This window comes from Corvus moneduloides, chromosome 7, assembly GCF_009650955.1.
Source record: "Corvus moneduloides isolate bCorMon1 chromosome 7, bCorMon1.pri, whole genome shotgun sequence".
Taxonomy (NCBI): Eukaryota; Metazoa; Chordata; class Aves; order Passeriformes; family Corvidae; genus Corvus; species Corvus moneduloides.
The window spans coordinates 4,332,503-4,353,488 of record NC_045482.1 but is presented as its reverse complement, the minus strand read 5'-3'; the positions used below and the strand labels follow the sequence as shown (position 1 = coordinate 4,353,488).

The following is a 20,986-nucleotide window of genomic DNA, read 5'->3' as shown; positions in this document are numbered from 1 at the left end:
CTTCAGGCAGGACTGGGAAAGATTTTATTTATTCATATATTTATATATATAGATATATATTTTTTTTTTCCCCAGGGGTGTATATGACTCAGAGGCCACGCATTTTGGAAGGGCTTCTATGATTCTCACATCTGTCATCCCACACAGTACACAAATACAACCTCACTCGTGTGGGCTCTTTTGGTTTGAGTGACTTTCCCAGGAGCTGAATCCGAGCTCTCCGGAGGCAGGATTTAGCAGCTGAGGAGTGCGGGTATGCGCTTGAAGTGACAGAGTAGCTGCTGCTGACAGGCTGCACTGCCACCTGCTGGGGCCACCAGCACCCTTCTGTGAGGGGTCCCCAAGCTAGCAACCCTGCTGGGGAGAGCCTGGCTGGGGTCCAGCCTGTTTCCTCGGGTGCTTATTTTGAGCTGATCTGCTGCCTCCTGCTTTGCTGGAGTTTGTCTTCAGGCACGAATAGCATGCAAGTTGTAACTCCGAGGGTTTAAATTTCCTGGTCTGGGTATTGGCCTTCAGGTTTCTTTCCTGGGTGCAGCTAAAGGAATGCAGGGGACACTTTGGCCAAGGGACTCAAGACATTCTGGGCAGGAACACGTGAGGAACCTGTGTTGTTCTTACCAATGTAAAAAAAAAATAATACGTAACTAAAAAAAAAACCGAACAAAACTCTTGCTATGAATTAACTGTATATGCTGGGAACTGGCCGGGAGCAGGACTTGTGGTCTTGAACCCAGCCGCGTTTCCTTGGGTGTTGTCATCAGAAAACCCCACTCAGATTTGGCCAAGCTATTATAGTTGGGTGCAAAAACATGGACAAAATAAAATAGGGGAAGATGGAAAGGTGAGACAGTGGTGCAGTGAGGTCTGGCTGGATAGCTTGTGAAAGCCAGCAGCTTTGAGGCCCCACTGGTTGCTTCTCCCAGATACTACATGTGGGATGTGCCACCCTTATTCTCTACCTGGCTCACCTCCAAGCCTGCCAGATGGAAACAATGTCTGTTCTGGGGCAGGGGGATGAGCTGGGGTTTGTGGAGGCTGAGATCTCTTCTGCTGTGCTTTTTCCCTATTAACTCTAGGAGAGCATCTGCCATGCCACAAGCCAGCAGCCTACTCCAAAGTGGTTTCAAAGGGAAACCAGTGTGCATCAAATCACTGCAGTGGTAGTCCACGAATGGATTTATCAGCTCAGTGTGTCTGACTGCGAAGGCTACAGGGGCTGAGGACAGCTCATGGCAAGATTTTTTGGCAAAAACTTTAAATAATGTTAGCCATAGATTTAGTGTCAATGTTAATCACTGTTAGTGGGCATTTGGAAAGTTAGTATGTAGGAATGAGAAATGAAGTAATTTAGGCAGAGACAGCACTATCTGTTCTCTTGCACTATCTCTACGTCACCTCTTTGACAGCTGAGGCTGCTGTCAGCTCTTGAGAGCTGAAATCACGTCAGGCTCTCAGGAGACATGCACACCTACAGATGGCATTTGGTTAACAGTATTTGGGATGTTTTTCATCTTGCTGATCACACTAGTATACACGAGGTGAACACAAACTGAGCCAGATGGTAAAGCATTCAAAATGTGTTTTTTACTTGTTTCTTGGGAATATAGGTTATATTTTTATTTTTGTTTTTTAAACAAACCACCACCATGGACAAACACAACCATCACAAAGTGTCAAATATCTACACTTGTGATAAAGTCCCTCTCAGGCAACTTGTTGAAACAGGTGCAGTTGTGTTTTCAAAGCTTGCTTTGGTCCTGCTCCCTCCCCTTGGCACAAAGGTGGGAGGAAGTGGGCAGCACCACACCAAACCCCTGTATGAGAAAGAAAGGGTAAGCATTGAAACTGCACTATGCTGGTTACTCATCCTCATTGCTGGACCCCCTTCCTCAAGACCTTTACCACAAACCTTAATAGAAACTATGGAAAACCAGGTTGTGTAGGACCTCAAGCAACTTAATATATGCTTGTGCTGGAGGGCAGGATCACCTTTATCCGTACCACTCCTGACAGCTTGGTCTTCAAGCCTGTACTGCTGGACAGCCCTGTTCCTCCTTTCATTAAGCAGGAGGGTACTTTCCTGGGAGGATCCACCTCTTCCTTTTGGTGGCCAGCACTGTGCACAGGTGTATTTTGGTGCAATTAACAGTAACTGTGGTCTCCAATGGAAGCCACAGAGGGAGGATGCAGCCTTGGATGGAGACAGCAGTGCAAAATGATGCCCTGGGATTAAAGAACAGCCTGCAAGGGAAAGCCCAGGACTGGCCCTGATGGACTGGAGATGAGGGAAAACTATGAAATACTCTTAACACTCAGGGTGGCTGGAAGGCCACTGAGCCTCCAGGAGCTGCCAGCACAGCTGTTGTGGCATATGTTGATCTCTTCAGACATGAATCCTGGTTATAAAGCAAGGGGTAAAAATAACCCAAAGTTTGGTTGTTTCAGCATTTTTATTAGAAAGTGCTCCACGTAGCAGTTGCACACATGGCCCTGATGCTCTCCTGATCAATGTACAAACCCTGGGACATTATGCTCTCACGCCACCATGACCCAGGCTGCACAAACCATCTTCTTTTACAGAAGTGGTGCCCAGGAGAAACCCGGGCTCAGAGCAGTGTCCCTGCACTGCCATCACACCAGCCAAGCTGGGAGGTAACTTCAAGTACTGTTTGATTAGGCAACTCCTCTCTGCTTCTCCTGTGCTGCTTAGGTCCTGTGAATGATAGGGGATGCCTGCTGCTGATTCCACACGAGCCTAAGGCTTCTGACAGGGATGCCCAGCCTCAAGGAGATGAGATTTTCTGCAACTCAGGCTTTTGATGGACTTTCAGAAACCTATGAGGGCAGCAGAAGCATGGGCTTTGAGGAAACAAGCCAGCCTTCCAGGGCTGGTTTCTACTCTCTGCCTATCCAGGAGGTTCTCGAGGGGCTGCCTATGCCGCTGGGGATCGGCTGCTCCGTGTATACGTCTGAGTGTAACCGTGCCACGTTTGGTGGTCCTGCTTTGCCATTGCTGGTCCACAAGTGTGGCTGTGCTGCCCTGCTACTTCTCCCCTGCTCTTATGGGGCCTGAGGCACTCAGCAGCTCAGCCCTTGAAAGATCAAAACCCATGGCCACATTGGGTGCAGGCTGAGGAGCTACCCTCAAACAGCACAAAGCTGTGTGGCTGCATCTGTAAACTTCCCTGAGCTCAGTGTTTAGCTCATGTGTTTCTTTAGTGCTAAGAAAGTGGTTTACAGTTTTTTACATGTCCCAAATTTCTGCAAATTGGTGCAGCATCAGCTAACGATGGAAAAGCAGATTTACCCCCTTCAAGTACCTGATCTGCCTGACACATCAAAGCCAGTTAACCTAGTGCAGATTTTCCAGTTGTGTAGATGTGTGGTTGCAAATCAAACTACAACAAGCACTAGCATGGCAAACAAGTGATTCAAATTATCCAGGTTTGGGAAAGCTTATAAAAGAAAACATGTAAATAACATCTATACAGCTAGTAAGTTAAACACTAACAGAACTCAGTGGCATACATTTCTTTTCCCTTGTTGCTCCTGGTGGGCACCTGGCACCACCTAATACACAAATTTAAATAAAGACTGCAAAACAAACTCTCAAAGCTAACCAGAAGAGACCACAAAAGGCAAGCATGCTTAGCTCACTTTTGGACTGGAGTTTGCCATTGGATGATCAACAGACTAGCAAGGTTTAATGTAAGATGGCAGTGGATTACTTGTCTGTCACTGGAACAAATGCACAGAAGAGCTATACATAGCCTTTGCCTTTAGAGCAGATAGGTGCAAACTCAGGACAAGCCTTTGGCATGTTAGTTCCAGCTCTGCCAGTTGCAATAAGATATTAAAAATATATATAAGACTCCACAGTCCATCACATTCGGTTCATGTGGCACAGCCCAGATACTGAACCATCTGCTCTCTGGGTGGTCAGAAGGAAGACACTTGTAAACAACTTCCAGGGCAACAGTTTCAGTTTTCCATCTGTTGTTTTCAAAAGGCAGCTAAATTCCTGCAACTATTTGTTAGCACAAAAAGAAGTTAAATAGCCCAGGTTACATTCAACAGAAAACTTCTTCCCAAGAAATGGGATACAGGAAATAGCAAAACTCTGTAGCCAACAAAATTCTGTACAGTTCTCCCTGCTCCCACCTGCAGCCCTGCATTTTTAAGGGACACCAGCAAAATCTACATTCTGTCTTTTAAATCGAAACAATGTAATGAGACAACTAGAAATGTTAGAGAACTCAGCATGCCCTCAGGAGGATGGATTTACGTTCAGTTAGGCGAACAACGATGAGTCTGGAAAAAGGAGAAAGCAGCCTTGAACTGTGTTTCCAAGTGCAGAAGGATACAGGCAGCAAACTGCCAAGCAGGATTCAGAGTTCAAACGCAGGGAACTTGGCCTTGGTAGGCACCAGCAGGTCAGCAAGAAAGTAAATCGTTCCAGCCATTCCTGAGGGTAAAAAAACACTGTGCTTCAGAGAAATTCCCTTTGGGCACCATTTTTCTCAGTTTTTTCTCAGTTTTTCCAGGGGGCGAATGAATGATGAAGACAGAAGAAAAGGTCCTAAATAATTTTCGAGGTCTGAGCCCAGGTTTCCCGAGCAACTTTGGTACTTCAGTGGGGAAAAGCATTTTGAAGTTAATCAAATGTTGAAAAGCACGTGGGAAAACACGATGGGTCTTTTCCCCACTCCAGCTCCCTCCCTTCTGCTTTACCAACCCACAAGTTCAACACTGGGCAGCTTTGTGAAACTCTGGTCCTTGCGACACTGCTGCCCAAGGTCATCACTGATGGAACTGCTGTTGTCCCTTGGCCTGCAACAGCTTGGGGAAACTTAGGTTAGCTCCTTCAGCCATACCTGCTGATGGTGGATTTGGGGGGAGCCGTTAGCAGGAGGCACAAAGTGCCATAGGAGCCAATAAGTCCATAAAAGCAGGCCCATTTGTTCCTCAGCTTTAGAATCAAACTGGAACACTCATGAAGGATTTCAATCCTTAAAAATGTACAGAAGAGAGACTGTCTGAGAAGCCAGGCTACAAATAACCAAAAGGAGGCCTGTAGCCATGAAAGAATTCCCCTTGAGATCTGTATGCAAAATCTGTGCGGGAAGCCTAAGGGGACAAGATGCTCCAGCTAAGACATTAGCCTGTGCTACAGGGAGACTGCTTCTGGGAAAGGGCAAAAAAACCCCAGTGAGTACAGTTTCCTTTCCATCCTCTACACTGAGTTTTGCAAAGACTCCAGTGAAAAGTGTATTTGGTTTTCCTTGGTACCAGCTTAGATCCAGGAGCAAAACACAAGGCTAGAGACCGAGATTACCTTCAAAGAGAGAGAATGGCGTGTCTGGAGTCCGGCACCCATGTTGGCCATAGCTTAAACACCATTCTGCAAACTGAGAAAAGAGGTACAAAAAATGTTCAAATTTGGTTAAAGGCAAATCTTGAAAAGAAAATACTATCCCTTGTCCTCACGTTACCCCTTGCAGAGCAAGGCTACTAAGGGAAATCCCTTCTGTACAGGCTGTCAGACAGTGATTGCACTGCTGAAGGACTATGGTGCAGATGGTCAGATCTAGCCGCATGTCTGCCCCACTAGAAATTGTGTTTCAAAGGCCAAGGCAGTGATGTAGAAGGCAGAAGTGAATAAGCTGTTCTACTGCCCCACACAAGCTCTTACCTTGCAGGCCCTGTAGAGGTATTTCATGTTCTGAGTGAGGTTGTACAGTGCCAGGAAGGCATAAGCATTGCCAGCTGTCCCATGGCATAGCCCGTAGCCTTTCTTCAGTAACCCGTGCTGCCAGATCACTTCTGCGCACTGCAGGGCGTCATTCAGGTACTGCTGCTCCCCAAAGACCTGCAGAGACAAGAAATAGTCGTCCTTGCTGAGGCAATGTCCTCCAAACAAAGAGCATCCCTGTGGGATGCAGAGGCTTGGGTCTCCTGCTGAAGTGACTTTGCTGTTTACTTGTAAGGAGGATATTTTTGATATCATGAGGTGGGGATGTAAGACCATTACTTCACACATAACTAGTTGTCACCATCCATCACCTGCAACAGGGCAGCCCACAAAACTGATGGATATTTTCAGAAACATTTTTTTAAAAGACTAATTTCTGTATCAGTCGGTGGTTCCTGTGGGGTGATTTCACTGTAACAAGCCATCCTACTTCCAGGCAAGGGGGTCTCCCAGCATCTTCTCCAGAGGAAGTTTCACATTTAGGGGTCTCTAAAGGATCTTTGCAAGGTTTCTGGTACCTTGTACGCCTGGACAAGCATGTAGATTACACCTGGTGCTCCATGGCACCAGTGGATGAGTAGGTCTCTGGTGTCACCGATACACGGAGGGTAATTCCCAGATGGAAACTTGAGCTGGCAGACATAGTCCACACTGGGCTTGACTGTGTTGTGCAGCTTTACTTGGCTCACTCCAAAGCCAGGCTAAGAGAGAGAAAACATTTAAATCAGGGAGAATTACCATTCTGTCTGTCCTTAAGAGACCCAAGGTCTGCCCAAAAGGTGGAAACAAAGTCTACATTCCCTCTTGCTCCTTGTAAATTAAGTAATTGCTTTGATTCAGGCTTTCACACTTCACATTACCCACTCAGCCCCAAGCTGCTCTGCCTTTTGGCAGGGACTTATTTCCAGTCTTGCCCTTGCATCCCAGAAACAAAGACTGTCCCTAGCATGTCACCCGGTCCTCTAAGCAAGAGAGCTTGCTGCTGCTTTTCCTAAAGATGAGCAGGAACAGCTTCAAGTACCCAGATCTGAAGTAAAGAGATAACTGTCTAAAATCAGTATTAAGGATGATTCCTAGCATCTAGAGCATCTCAGCCCAGCTGGCAGGCTGCAATTCTGTATCTTTATAGATGGTGCTGGGTAATTTCAAGAGGCTGACTTCACTGCTGGCCTCAGATAGAAGCAAGGCAGTGGCTTCAGTGTTCTCTTCATGTGGAGCAATGACACTGACCCACATGAAATCTGTGCAGTTCTAATTTCCCATGGCAGACTGCAATGAGAACTCTCATCTACGGATCACATTGTTCCCAGACTGGTAAGTGGAAAATTAAAAATCAATACTTGTGCTGTAAAACCATTAGAGATAAAAGATGTTCTCCTCTCCATATTTCACTTGCTTCTCCCAAGGCTTTTTGTGCATCATGCTTGGCTGATCCAAGCTCCTTGTACTTCATATAGCAGAGAAGCATAAAGCCCATGCAGTATTTTATGGGAGACTTACACTTAAAATTATTTAAAACAGCCATTTGGGAACAAGCTCAGGGACTTGGTACAAATTTGGGCTCACAGCACATCGCTGTCTCCCCTGCTCCTAGCTAGCTATTCTGTGCTCCTGGGCAATAACCACATTGCATCCTCCTCTTGCCAAATCTTCTACTTAAAAACCACCAACCACCCCTTTCTCTCTGAGCCACAGAAGAGAGTCATATTCACAGGACTTCTACTGATCCTGTATATGGACTTTAACTTTGACAGTCCTGAAGGAAAGCTCAAATACTCAAAACCTGGTGGCTTCCTTTTCCACCTGCTCTGAGAGTTACGTCTAATAAAAGATTATAGACTATTTCTAGACCAAAATAATTTGCGTTGCTCATGGGTGCTCTCGATTCTTTAAAAAATTCAATGTTATTTATTACTGTTATTTTTCTAAGTGCTTAAGCACTGTAAATATATGCACAAAGGGACCCACATAGGGGAATTATCATCCTCATTTTTTTCAGAGCCAGAAAAGGGAATATTGACAGAGCTCCAGTGAGTTGTGCAAAATAGTGAGAAATCATCAAAACAAAGGGGTACTGCATCTCCCAGCCTCTTATCTTGCTCTGCCTGCTTCAGGCACTGCAGAACTCAGTTCCTTTATCAAACTCCCACCTCTTTCACATTTAGAAACAGGTTCTGCTTTGGATACAAAGGCATTTCCCACTTTCCTACTATGAGCTCAATTTCTTTCACCTTCCTTTTCTGTCAGAGAAAAAAAATCACTCTAATGATCTAACACTGCTCCAAGTAACCATCTCAGAAAATGCAGGGAGCCAGCCAGCAGATACTAACAAATGTGAATACTTTATACATGAGGGAGAAACTCAGACCCAGCTGAGCCACAGGCCTCCAGTACATGACACTGCTGGTTAACACAGGTCACATTTCTCCACAGATCTCCAAGGTCGGAGATTCAATCTTAGATTTGAAGAAAACCCTTACAATTGGAAATGCATGATAAACACAAGAGTAAGCCCATCAAACAAGGTATCTTTCCCAGTTTGGCATTACCAAGAGCCAATTCAAATGCTGTTCCTTGTTCAAAGAAATGTGAAACAGCTGCTAAGGGCCTCTCCCCTCATGCCTCTTACCTGCATGAGATAGTAGTAAATCCCAGCCAAACCATGGGCTGCTCCTACATAGTACTCCTGGTACCACTCATACATGAGTGGGCTCTTTGCTGTGAAGTTCCTCTTTTTGGCTAAGCTCTCTCCTGATGCTACAACTGCTTCACAGACCTGTTGATGGGAACAAATGTGGGTGAAGGAAACGTTGCTGTCTTGGACACAGCACAGCGAGTATTGGGACACAGAACGAGATTTGTTTTTCTGCCCAAGCAGAGGGTAGAATGAAATGTATGCCAGTCCAGTACTGCCTATGGATTTACATGGTAAGTGGGGGACATGTGGTGCTTCGTCCCTTTGGAAGAAGAGCAGGTATACCATGATTTCTCCCTTATTGCCAGAGTTCCTTACATCTAGCATTGATTTTTACCTGCCCAAAGGTGAGTTGCATGGGAAGAGACAGATAACAAATCAGCAAAAAGCACAGTACCTGCTGAATGTGACTTTGAGGGATCTTTTCCTCTCCAAAGTGCTTGTTCACAAATATCAGTGCAGAGAGATAGCCCATGCGCCCGTAGAGCAGTTCATCTGGCACTCGTGGGTCAGCTTTGTGTAGGTGGAGCAAACTACGATGAAAAATTCACATGGGGAAGATGAGATGACACTCAAAGTCATGTAAGCAAGCACTAAGACTGGAGCTCAAAACCATGGTTCATTCCTTCATGCTGTCTGTGCCCCGGGAGTTGTCAGGCTGGGCTCTGGCTCTCAGCCTTCCAGCTGCGCAAGGTGCAGAATCACCCCTTCCTCTCTGCCTTTTGTTTGGCTGATTGCTTCAGTCTGCTCAGCTGTTCACAGTGCACTCATACTACGTGCTTCGGTTTTAGAGCACCAGCTTGGAAAGCTACTTGAGGGGAAACCTGGGCTGAAAGAAATGGTCAGCATAAAGCTGTTGACTGCTCAGGAAAGGCTGCCCACCATCATCTCCTTGTGATGTAGTTGGCAAGGCAGATACTCTGCCAAAAATCACTACTTTCAATTTAAATGGCTAGCCTTCTAATTTAGCTGCTTAAGGAATAGTAGAAAGTCAAACTAGTACTAATGGTATGTGGAACAATCCCACCCCTTACGCTCCTAAGTCCTGACAAAAAAGCCCCTTTCTCTCCATGCCTGCAAATAGCCTGGGCTATGCTGTCAGGTGAGAAAGAGGCGTCTCCATGAGCTAAAAATCTAAGTAAGAGGTGGAGCTACACATGTTGTTTAACATCAAGCTGCCATGGCACATGGAAGGAATGTTCTCTAGGGAGAACTGAGCAGCAGTGAGGACAGCTTAGCAAAGTGGGAGTGCTGTGGCTGTCTGAGGACAACTTGGCTGGCACCAGGCCAGGTGCAGAGTGAGGTCTGCTGCAGTCAAGTATTTTCTTTGCCAGTTTTCTATCATGATATTGTAAAGCTGGTGATATTCCTATAATGCTAACAGAGACTGTCAGTGCTTCACACTGGTGCTTTGTAGCCCAATTCACTCTTGATGCAATTTCTCCTCTGTTTTACCTCTCATCACACTTCCAGAAAGACTGGATGTCCTTCCCTATCAGGGCAGCAGGCAGCAGTGTGACTGGATTTGGCTTTATTTTTCTGTTCACCTCTAAAACAGCAATCTGAAAAGTGCCATCACTTTTAAAATACCAGCATAAGTGGCTTTAAGACTGTTCCCTGACTGCTTCCTGCTGTGAAACCAGCCAGGAAAAGCTCTGTGTGTGCTGGGCTTCCTCCTAATAGCAGCGTGAAGAACAGAAAAGGCGCCTTGGCAGCCTTTGCTCCCTGGACTCCAGGGACTTTGCAACAATGTGCTGCAAAGTAAAGAAGCAACCAAATGTCTCCAGTAGAGAGGATGCTGGGCTGTGACTTCTCATGGCAGGAAACTTTGCCTTGGAACTGGACTCAAAGTGAGTAGGGATATTGAAGGAGAAAGGAGGGAGCAGTGTCTCAGGGTGGACTGGCTCTTGTACCACTTGACATGTGGACTGCTCCATGGGAGAGGTTTCTTTCTCACAGACTAAACCCAAGAGACAGACTTTACACCCAAGGCACGGGTTCCTCTCTCATCTGCGGGAGCTGAAAGGAAAGGCCTGCTGCCTCCTCATGGCACCTGCCTCCAAGGCCAAGAAAGGCAGATGAAGAGGGCTTCCAAGGAGATGTCTGGACAGATAGACTCTGCCCAGCAGCAGGCTGGCCAGAAGAGAAGCTGGCTGGTGATGTTGTTCAGCTCTGAGAATGTCAGGTGAAATAGAAGGAATGGATGGATGCGTGAATTGTAATACCAGTGGTAGGGATTTTCTCAGTTCTGGATGTGATATCTTCTTTTTGTGGGGAAATCTGGAGCAACTGGAGCTACTGTTCTTGTTCTTTGTGCATTACTGCTTTACCTCTAACTGCTTTTCAAGCAGAATTATCAGGGGAGGAAGCCTGCCAGTAGTTTTTGCTGTTTTTGAAATGTGGTTATGCATTCAAAAAGAGATGCCTGGGATGCTGCCAGACTGATTGCATGCAGAATGCATTTCTCAGGTGTGTGGGGTAAATCAAGGTCTCTGAAAGGAAGAGCCACTCCTATTCACATTATCAGCCTACTACCTCAACTGTCAACAATTGGCAGTTTCTGAACAGGGGGAAATCAAGGCAACTGTAGAGAAAAATGGGATTTTTGTACGCCATTGGCTCTGAAAGCAAAGCTTTGACCTTCTGAATTGGTGGGAGGTGACAGGAAAAAGAGGGCTCCTAGAACATGGCTCAGATTTTCACAGGCTCTTGGAAAATAGGCTGCCCTGAAATATTAGTCTCTCTAGAGCATAAAAGCACATTTTTTGGTCATGAACTCACTTAGGAAAAAGCAAGCTTCTGTCTCTACCACTGCAAGGAAAACCTGGCTGATGGGTTCTCTCCACTGGCTCTGTAAAGATGAGGTGCTTTAAAAGACAGAGGACAAAATGCAGAGAGGTCCTTCTTCTCCACAGCACTGACAGAAGCGCTCTTTCTATGCACTTGCACTGCACAGCTTAGCAACTGTTCTGTAACTAAACAGCATACTCAGAAACCATTTAGGAGTTTTGATTAAGGGAACTACTTCTCAAAGAAATACTCTGTTTTAAAGGAGCACAGTCAGGCTAACTGCTCTGGGAATTGGTGGCAGAGTAAGGACAGTGTAACTGTTCATTTGAGAAAGCCACATTTTTCTGTTTTCCTCCTTGCAGATGTATGAAGAAACCGAGTTCCAACGTTCTGCCTTTATTATACCATTAGATGGCAGTGCAAAATTAATCACGAGATTCCATTCTGCCACCAAACCATAGGCAGAACAAGAGGGATATGGGGAGGGGAGACCTCAGCGAGAAAACACGAATTAGGGATTGTTTTTACAACCTGGGGCTTATGCATTGAGCACAACTCAATGCATAAGTCTGTTTGCCAGTACCGTTTGACAGATTAGTTCCCTTCTTGTTAGCAAATATGTTAATCATAGTGAGATTTGCCACTTTATCAAAGCAAAATCTAACCCACAGATTATTACCAGAATAAAGAAGAGAGTTCTGTCCTCAGACTGATTGTATCCACATAAACCAGAAGCTATTCTTAGTTAAGGGAGTGGGAAGTTGGTGTCCAAACCATACAGACACCTCTGATTCCCACCTGTGGCTTTTTCTAATTGCTATTATGTATCACTTGTCCATGGCTGTTTACGGGCAGTCAGTGTTTTGAAGCACGAGGGGTTTTGTCTTTCTTTGCGCTGATCACATATGAATGGAAACTCTCTAAAGGGCTCCTTCTCACCTTCTTAAAACCCATCTCACTTAATTGAGAAAAGCTTGCAACTGCATCTCTTTAACTGTTTTCCTTCCTCTGCCACATGCTGATGTAGGACTGCTTGTTTGTCCTTTTCTTGTCTTAAGTACCCAACAAAAATGCATGTGAAAACAGTCGAGGAAAGGCAGGAAATAGAAATAAATGAATCATAACCAGCTGCATTCTGCAGTTGAAAGGGATGCTGTCAATCTTAGGTTTAAGTCAAAGACAACTAATAAAGAGCAAGTGGAAGCAAGTGCCAAAATTAAATCTAATAATCTCACCACATTTTTCCTTTTCATCAAAATGACTGTAAAGCTAAATTAAAATGTTCTCAAAAAACACCAAACCCCACCTTCTGGGTTCTTTTGTTTTGTTTTTAATTTTGGCACTCTTTTCTTCCTGTGTTTATCAGAATTATTTTTAAGATTGCAATACCAGCTGAACAATATCCTTGCTCCCCAGCCTGCAGGCTGCCATGCAAATGTGATTGTCCTTAAACCACCTCTTTTACCAGGGCAGGAAAAGTTTTTGCTGCCTTGCTAAGTTACTGGATTACTTCTCACACAAGACTGCAACAAAATGCATTCACTTCTGCCAGAGAGCCTCATACAAGCCCAGACCAGCTCTGTGAGCAAGAGGAAGGCCAGGTCAAAGACATAACCAAGTATTTTACCGGATGATGTAGTCTTCTGCCTGCTTCTGGTTCTGCAGCTTGTGGTAGATGACAGCAGCCACTGCCAGGGGCCCAGCATCACCACACAGAAAAGTGATGGATCGCCTGGTCATGCATCTCAGGCTCTTCTTCACGTATTCATGAGCCACCTGAAGGTAGGCCGGGTCTCCATACACATCATACAAGTGCAAATACAGCAAAGCAATGCCTGCAGAAGGAACATAAGGGTTGCATTAGAAAGGTTTGCTCTGTTACTTCAATGAACCTAAAAGTCTGCCCTGGCCCTCATCCAGGGCATAAGCCTTACAGACAGACTTCTCAGGCACATCCAGGGACATAACCCACAGCGTCCTTTCCTGCTTTGTCATCTCCTTGTACTTGATGCAGCTTGCGAGTGGATGGCAGGTCAAGACAACAGCAGGGTCTGACCCAGGAAGGCCTGGAGAACAGCACAGAATTGCATAAAATATTGTATACAATTACATACAATTTTAGTAGCAAGGAGCAAAGGATGAGACCTAGACAAATCCACCTAAATCCATACGCTGCACCTGTGCTCAACAGTGAAGGGGAAAAATAAATCATCTTTAGGCAGATGGTACTTGTGACAGAGCAGAACTGAGTTGTCACCCTCTCTATTTTTTCCCCACGCTTAGGGGGAAAGGGGTTGGGTCACTTAGCTTGGATTGGATTGTTAAAAAAAAGTCACACACCATCAGCACTGAGAAACAGCACCCTTAAGACATCCAGACATCCTACTTGACTCTTTTTTTGTTTCCTTCTATTATTTTTTTTTAATTCCCTTCCACTGGGAAGCACTGGCAAGGTTGTTACAGTTCCCTGGACATCATCTCCTGCTGTTGAGCAAGTCCCAAGCCCTATAGCAAGGACTGACGCATCCTAGAAAAATGAAAAAAGGGACTGCCCAATTCTCCTCTGCAGCACATAACTCATGAGATCAGCCCTTGTCTGAAACACAAACAGCTGCCTGGAATACTAGAAAAGTCTGCATGGTCCTCACTAGAGGTTTCCAATGGACTGGGCAGCTACAAAAACAATTCTGCTACTAAGCAGTCACATCAATTGCTGTCCTTTGCCTCTGTCTGCCTTGTCTTCACTCAGATCTTGAAGCTTTTAGTAGGTAACTGAGGAATCCTCAATAAGTCTGTGCCTGAGAGGTCTGCCACACTTGAACCATCCTTCTGATCTGGGAGCCATCCTCAAACCTGCACTAAGAAAGCTACTAGCCTACATCACTTTGAGAAGAGCTTATTTCTCCCCTTACCAGTAATAATTTCTAAAAAGACTCAGGTCCTGCATTAAGCCCAAATTAACAGAGCCAGCCTCTGCAGATTCTGATGTGTTAAGGTCAATGGGGGAAGCGTGCTGCAAAATTACCTTACAATTTCAAACTTAGATAATTTTCTCTTTTTGCATGGGTAATTGCCAAAGCTTCATGCTACAGACAATTCAATTCCACATGTATATTATGTATAAAATTCCCATTTCCTGCTGCAGCTAATAACCTTGCCCTCTCTCTAAGCAATTCAGTGCTAGCAGTTCTAGAGAGAGCTCAGCTGTACAATGCCATCACTCAGGTCTATAAGGATCTGGAAATGAAGCCCTTCTTTAAAGGGGAACCTTCCTTTTCCAGCTAGAAAATGTCAAGTGACTCTCCTTGATTTATTTAGCACCTAGCACATCTTCTAGACTCTTATTAGCCTGATAGCTGTCTGAGCACAACTTGCACTCATATCTGCTTTAATATACAACTTTTAGCTCTGAAAGTAGTTTCTATTCCCACTATCATCACACCACCCTAATTACGCACATAACTATGCTGCCAAGACCACTGCTAGGATTGAATTCTTAGAAAGTAAATATCAGCATTGTTTTCCTCTGATTTCTTTGCCTCTCCTCTTTTAAAACATTTCTCACCCCCGTTCCTCCCAGGCCCAAGCATCTTTGGAAAGACCCCAAAAAACCACTGACCTGTACTAAAGGATGAATTTGCTTTCCCAAATAATTAATTTTTCCTTTTTATTTAAAACCCAAAGGTCTTATAAACTGCATCTAAAGCCAGTTTTCTTAATTTATTCCTCAAGGAATTCCTACTCCCAAACTGATCAGAAGGGTGCAAGCAGTGCTGCCTTCAGCTTGCTGCTCACTCTGTTGCCACCTGTGAGCCCCAGAGCAGGGAAGGCAACAGAGGAGGGCAGGCACAAGCATGAAGAGACAATGTTGACAGGTGTATGTAGAGGGATACAAAACACAGTCACCTGGGTGGGGATAATCTGCATTAACCTGTGTGCCAAGAGGCAGGCAGAGTATTTCAGAGGCAGTGCAGGTTAGAGACACAAGAGTATCCACCTGGCGACCTTGGTTCAGTTAAGGTAGTGTTGCTCTGCAGAAGCTCTTCCACAGCTCTCCCTCTCCAATATCCTCCTCAACCCAATTGACCAGGTAGGATTTGCTGACTGGCTGGCTGTTTGTTTGGCATGCTTTAAGTAGTATACAAACACAGCATCACCAGACACGTGGAGCTAGGTAGGCTGTGGATCTGCTTCATTTCTGTGTGCCCTGGACATCTGTGTTCAGTGTTCCAGTTGGAAATGTGACCTATTTTTGTGACCTCTGATTGTTTCCAGCAGAACTGCCATACAGTGGCTGCCTGTGGCCCGCTACTCCCAAAGATGTCTGGGCTTTGTTCTGTTGATTTGTTTACTACTGGACCATCTTCTCTGTAGTTTCTTAGATGTCCACGTTTTTTGCTTCTTGCCCCTGCTGCAGAGCCAAATGAGATGGGGAATGCCTCAGAGAGTCCTTGATGGTGCAGGGCTGCATTGAATATGTGCTACTGACAGACCAACAGGGCTCTGATGACTGAAACGGCTACCTCCAGCATGCAGGAAGTCAATACACTGGGGTTGAGTGTCAACGCCCAACATGCTTGCTCACTGTAGGGAATCAGGAGGCAAAAGTCAATTCTGCCATGTCTCACAAAGCCTGCTTAGTCAACACCTTCAGAAAGACAGTAAACAGCACCTCTCTCCTCTCACCTTCCTGTACGGTAGGTGCAGAGGGCTACTTTGCATTAGAGATTTCTTTTGAGTGGGGCAGAGTAGTACGTGCTGTACATAGTAGAAATGGAATTGTTTGCACCAGTTGGCTTGTGCTGATACCCTGACTTCAGCAACCACTGCTTTCAACAGAGCAGGCACCATGGAAATACCAGGAAAGGTCTTGCTTGTGACCTAAAGCTCTGCAGTAGGCAGAAAGAGTATCTCATCCATATAACCATTGTGTTGATCGAAGAGAAGCTGTGCCTCAACTTCTCTGCAAGTTTAGACTTACTCCTTCGTTGGATTCCCAGCAGTTCTCTTTGCAAGCAAGTTACGCCATTAGACTGTTCTGAACATGCCTCCTTGCCTCAGGAGCTGAGCTGTGCTTCTTCTATCAAGGGCAGGAGGTTGCCGCAAAAGGATATTTTGTTCCCAACTGACCATCTAGAGTCATAAAGATCCCAGAGATCTTGCATTGACCCACAGCAGTAAGTCAGCCAGCAGCCTCAAAGCAGGATGTCAAACACAGAGGGAAGAAGCAGAAACCTATCTCTGCAGTGATGAAGCCTGATGGTGTCTAGTGAGACAGCTGATGTAATTTTATTAATTCAGGAATGGGGTAAAAGAGCACGGATAGCCCAGCTTTATTGCCCAGCTCAAAGGATAATTAGCTTCTTTTCTGGTGCAGACACATGGGATGTTACCTTGCACTCCTAAATGCATGCCAAAGCCATACTGCATGCAACAGTGAGACATCTCTGGAAGTCCATGTTCAGAACTGGTTGGGGAGCCAGTTTGCAGCTTATCTTCCTAGTGCACTGTGGAACACTGGATATTATTCAGGGTGCCTAAGCATTTCTCCTGCCTTAAAACCTGGGTAACAAAGCTTCTTCTGTAAAACTTTTTACCCCATCACAAAATCCTACAACAGGTTACGTTAGCAGGGATCAGTGGTGATCTGCTCCAACCTTCTGAAAGGAAGGTTAACCTCAAATTTACATGCCATTGCTCTGGGCCTCATCCAATCAAACACAATTGCCAAGAACAGAAATTTCACAAAAACTACCCGCCAAGCATTTGGCAGGAATGTGGTTTATGTGAGTGACACAAGGTACTCTATTATCTCTCAGCAAATGCAGCCTCACTCTCTCTTGTTCTGTAGGGATTAGCTGAGGATTTCAATTTTTCTGAACAAGACTAAAAGGGATGCAAGTTCTCTGGGTTCTGAGGTTAAAATGAACATATTGCACTGAAGTGAATGGAAAGTGTTTTTCCAGAAGTTTTCCTGAACTGGTTCAGTCATAATTCCATTCTTACATGGCTTTCCTTTCAAAGGAAAACAGCCCTGCTCCTTGTCCCTACTTGCTAATGGGCCAGGCAAAAGCTGTGGATGGGGCAGGCCAGCTGGACTCACTGGGCTGTTTCAGAGGCCCTCCAGTGCTGAAAGCCACGACTAAGACATTGCCAGAGAAGGGAATGCTTGCACGGGAAACAAATTCCAAATGCACTACCATAGTGTGGAGGAAGGTGAATCTCTCTCTTATACACCTCATCACCTTGGAATGATGCAACAGTCCAGTAGGCACTGGACTCAGGAGCATCCTAGCTTCTGCAGTCAGCTGGTGACAGGAATAAATTTCCTTCCATTATTCCCTTTCCATCATCTATGCTCCCAGACAAGACAGTTTTCAGAGCAAGGCCTTTTGCATTACCACAAACACCAACAGGCACGTATGCACTCCTCAGCATCCTCATGCTAATCTGTTTGAAAATGGATGAGGTCACTGAGCTTCTACCAGGATCTGAACTGCTTCTGACTCAGAATTAGCTTAGAGCAGTTTAGCTTCCCTCAGTCAACAGTGTGAAACAGATTAGGAAAAAACCTCTTCCAGCTGTCTTGCTAAACTGATGAAAAGCCAGAGGAACACAACAGCTGAGGCTGGTTGGTACCCAGGCACGTACCAGGTACTGCCTATGGGGCCCTGATCTCTGTGGGGAACTAAATGAGAACGTAACAAGCTGATGCAAATATGTTTTGAGGGCACTCAGCCATATGCTGGATAATCTTGATCCAAAGTGTGTTTTCACTGCCTCTGAGCTGAAAATCTAACTCCTTCCCTCCCTCTGCTCCAACTTCACATGCCAAAAAGCCGTAGCTTCCTTGGCACAAACACACTGGGGGAACAGGGCTCTCTCAAGTGTGTTGGGAAAGAAACGAGCCCCAAAGTAAAACGCCAGCATATGCTGCATATTACTGAGTGTAATGTAGTACACTCAAGTATGTTACATTTCATGCAGAGTTTGTGCCAAGAGAGCCATATTTCAAATCTCTCTTGTTAGCGGCCACGATAGTGAGGGTTGGTTTCAGACTGCTGGGCAATGATTTACATGAGGAGATCCTCAACAAGCCTTTCCTACACAAGCAATCACAGGAAAAAACTGCTGCCTTGGCCCAATTAATTTTGTCTCTGGAAACAGCTCTGAATAAATTAATATAGCTAGGATTGGAAAAGAAGGTAGGGTGACAAAGTTATAGTCTAACATCTGCAAACTTCACCATGCTGGCTGTGACCTCCAGGAAATCTGTCCATGGACTTTTTCCTATTAGCCAAGGCAAGAAGGCTGTGTGCCCACTGAGGAAAAGAGAAGAATCTGGAAGGAAAATACAAGAATCCCTCTAGAGAAACTCCCTTCCAAATGAAAACAAGCTGAAATCCTATCAGAGTTCTCAACCACTGTTTCATAACTGCAGTCACTTCCCAACGTGAAGTACCTCAGGACCAGCTTAAGAAGGGGAGCATGGCCTCTGGGGAAAGGTGTCTTCCTTCTCCCCAAAGACTTTGAGAGTACTCCTAACATCAACTATCCTCCTGCTTTGTCTCCTGAATTTTCTGGCCAGGGGCAGACTCTGCAATTGTGACTGAAGACCACCTTTATCCATGCAGTGCTTTTCATCAGAGGGGACCTCAGCACAGGGTCACACAGACTGGAAAACAGAATGTGTCTCCCAAGGTGAAATCAGCCAGCACTCAGCAGAAATGTATAAATTCACCGGCAGCAGGAGCAGAGTGCTGCCAAGACAGCAGCTGATGAAATCAGTGATCTCCCACGCTGGAATTTAATACTGGCATCCTAGCATTTCTTATGAACTGCTCTTGAGTGCTCTCAGTGCCTGTCTGCCTTACTAAAATTTTGAAGCAGACGTTCCTAGCAGTGCTGTCATCAAGCTGCAACGTTAGTGAACACCACTCTCTCAAGCAAACTGTTGGCATTAAGTTCCACAGCACCCACAAGCAAGCCAGCCACACCCAGACTGTACTGTAGAAAGCTGCCATTTAAGCTTGCAGTGTACTGCCAAGAGAAAAGAAGCAGCAGCAAAAGAATCTTGCAGCAAGCATGAAGTTAATTTCAACTATCCTAAGGTCTCTCCATAGGGCCTGGCACAGCGCAGAAGGCAGGAGAGCTGACAAAGCACACAGCAGCAGCTAAAGATGGGGCACAGAGAAAGGTGTGTCCTCCCTGGCACCAGTGTAGAAACAGGGAGGCAAAGGTGGGGCACATTCCCAAGGAAGGAAAACCAGGCTGAAAATGCAAAATAGGACAAAGACAAGCTCCTGCAAGCTTTGCACTCAAGTTAGTGTGAAGAAGGCTTCCACACTTTGTTATACTCACATTAGCATTTCTGCTCCTTTCGACAGGCACTGGAGCAGAACTAGTGCTCACTAAGTGAAGTGGCACTACTTGGGGAACAGGAATGGAGCAATCTGCCAATCAGACAAGGTCATCAGATAAAATTCAGCCCGAACAGAAAAGATGGACATTATCTCAGGCCATTAGCTCACTGCTGCCAGATACAAGGACTCCTTGCAGGTAAATGACCTACCACGTACACCTTCCTACTTCATGGAGCACTGGTTTTGTTGTGATCATCCCCACCGTGGCTGGATTTGGAGCCTGACCCTTTGAAGGCTCCCATGTCTACTCTCAAGCAAGTGATGGCTTTCTCTGTTGTGTAAGTTCAGCACTGTTAACCAAGAGTAGACACAATCCTGCCCTAGGACAGTGGTCTTCCCTCTGCAGCTTGAAACCTGCTTCAAAAATGGAGAGTCCTGAAAAAGACATCCCCTTGTTCTAATAGAATAAAACATGCAGAAGAAGTGCCATTCTTGACGTGGATCTACTGAGACCATTCCAATGGCCAACCCCCCATGGTCTGCCACGGCCTGATCTAGAAATCTGCTCCAGGGAGCTCCTGCTTCCTGGGATCCGACCCTACCTGTCCAGCCCGTGTACGCGGTGCAGTCATGAGGGTCGGCGGACTTGAGGCCCCTCTCCATCTGCTGCAGCAGCTCCCTGATTTTGTTATTCAGCCGCTGCGTGAATTCGGGGGTCAGCTGTGGAGAGAAAACCCACCAAACGTGAAGGCAACGCCAGCAGGTGGGTGGGCATCGGTACACCGGGCACACCCGGCAGGGGCACAGCCGGGGCACAGCGTTTGTAACCAGACGGGTCTCTGCTCTACACGCCCGGGGCAGCTCCCCACAGCCGCCTCACCCCAGCCCCGCTCACCCGCCCGGCCGCGTCGAAGTAGCCGGTGGCCAAGGACTTGTCGTAGTCCGCGTACGGGTTGGGGAGCGCCCGCTGCGCCATCATAGTCCCGCTCGGCTCCGCTCGGCCGCGGCCCGCCCCGGCTCCGCCCCGGAAGGTGCCGGTGCCGCCGCTCGCCTCTTCCCGCGCCGGGGGCGGGCGCGGGGCCCGAGGTTGCTGCAGCCGGCGCTGAGGGGCGTAGGGGCTGTGTCCGGCCGGCCCTGTGGGGGTCAGGGCCTGTTGCAAAAGGTTGTGTCTGCTTTAGAGAGCCCTGTGGAATTCAGGTCCCTCGCAGCTGGTCTTGTGGGGCTTAGGGACGCTGGGGCTACGAGTAACTGTCTCTGTCTGGCTTAGGGAGCCCTGTGAGATTTTGGGCCCCTTACAGGTGGCCTTGTGGTGTTTAGGAGTCCCGTGTAGGGGTTACCGTGGGGTTTGGTTCAGTTGGCTGCATGAAACTTGGAGGCCCTGTAAGA

The 20,986-nt window shown here is 46.3% G+C and overlaps 1 protein-coding gene across 2 annotated transcripts; it reads right to left on the bottom strand.

The window, feature by feature from the left end:
- Positions 1–1,562: 1,562 nt before the first annotated feature.
- LANCL1 (LanC like 1) lies at positions 1,563–20,637 on the bottom strand. Of its 2 annotated transcripts, XM_032114423.1 has the most exons (9): positions 20,496–20,637; positions 20,203–20,320; positions 12,865–13,072; positions 8,845–8,980; positions 8,382–8,528; positions 6,271–6,453; positions 5,693–5,869; positions 5,336–5,408; positions 1,563–4,465 (listed from the first exon to the last, which is right to left on the bottom strand). In XM_032114423.1, exons 1-9 carry the CDS (start codon positions 20,577–20,579, stop codon positions 4,389–4,391), a joined length of 1,203 nt encoding a protein of 400 aa, XP_031970314.1. In that variant the 5' UTR covers positions 20,580–20,637; the 3' UTR covers positions 1,563–4,388. The 2 variants fall into 2 exon arrangements, with proteins under 2 accessions (XP_031970314.1, XP_031970315.1); XM_032114424.1 differs by lacking the exon at positions 8,382–8,528.
- Between the last annotated feature and the right edge of the window lie 349 nt (positions 20,638–20,986).

Coding starts and splice junctions, on each gene's coding strand:
- LANCL1 (XM_032114423.1), bottom strand. CDS start 20,579: ATGATGGCGCAGCGGGCGCTCCCCAACCCGTACGCGGACTACGACAAG. Junction 20,321..20,495: donor ACTTCGACGCGGCCGGGCGG/GTGAGCGGGGCT, acceptor TTCTCTCCACAG/CTGACCCCCGAATTCACGCA. Junction 13,073..20,202: donor CGCGTACACGGGCTGGACAG/GTAGGGTCGGAT, acceptor TTCCTTCTGCAG/GCATTGCTTTGCTGTATTTG.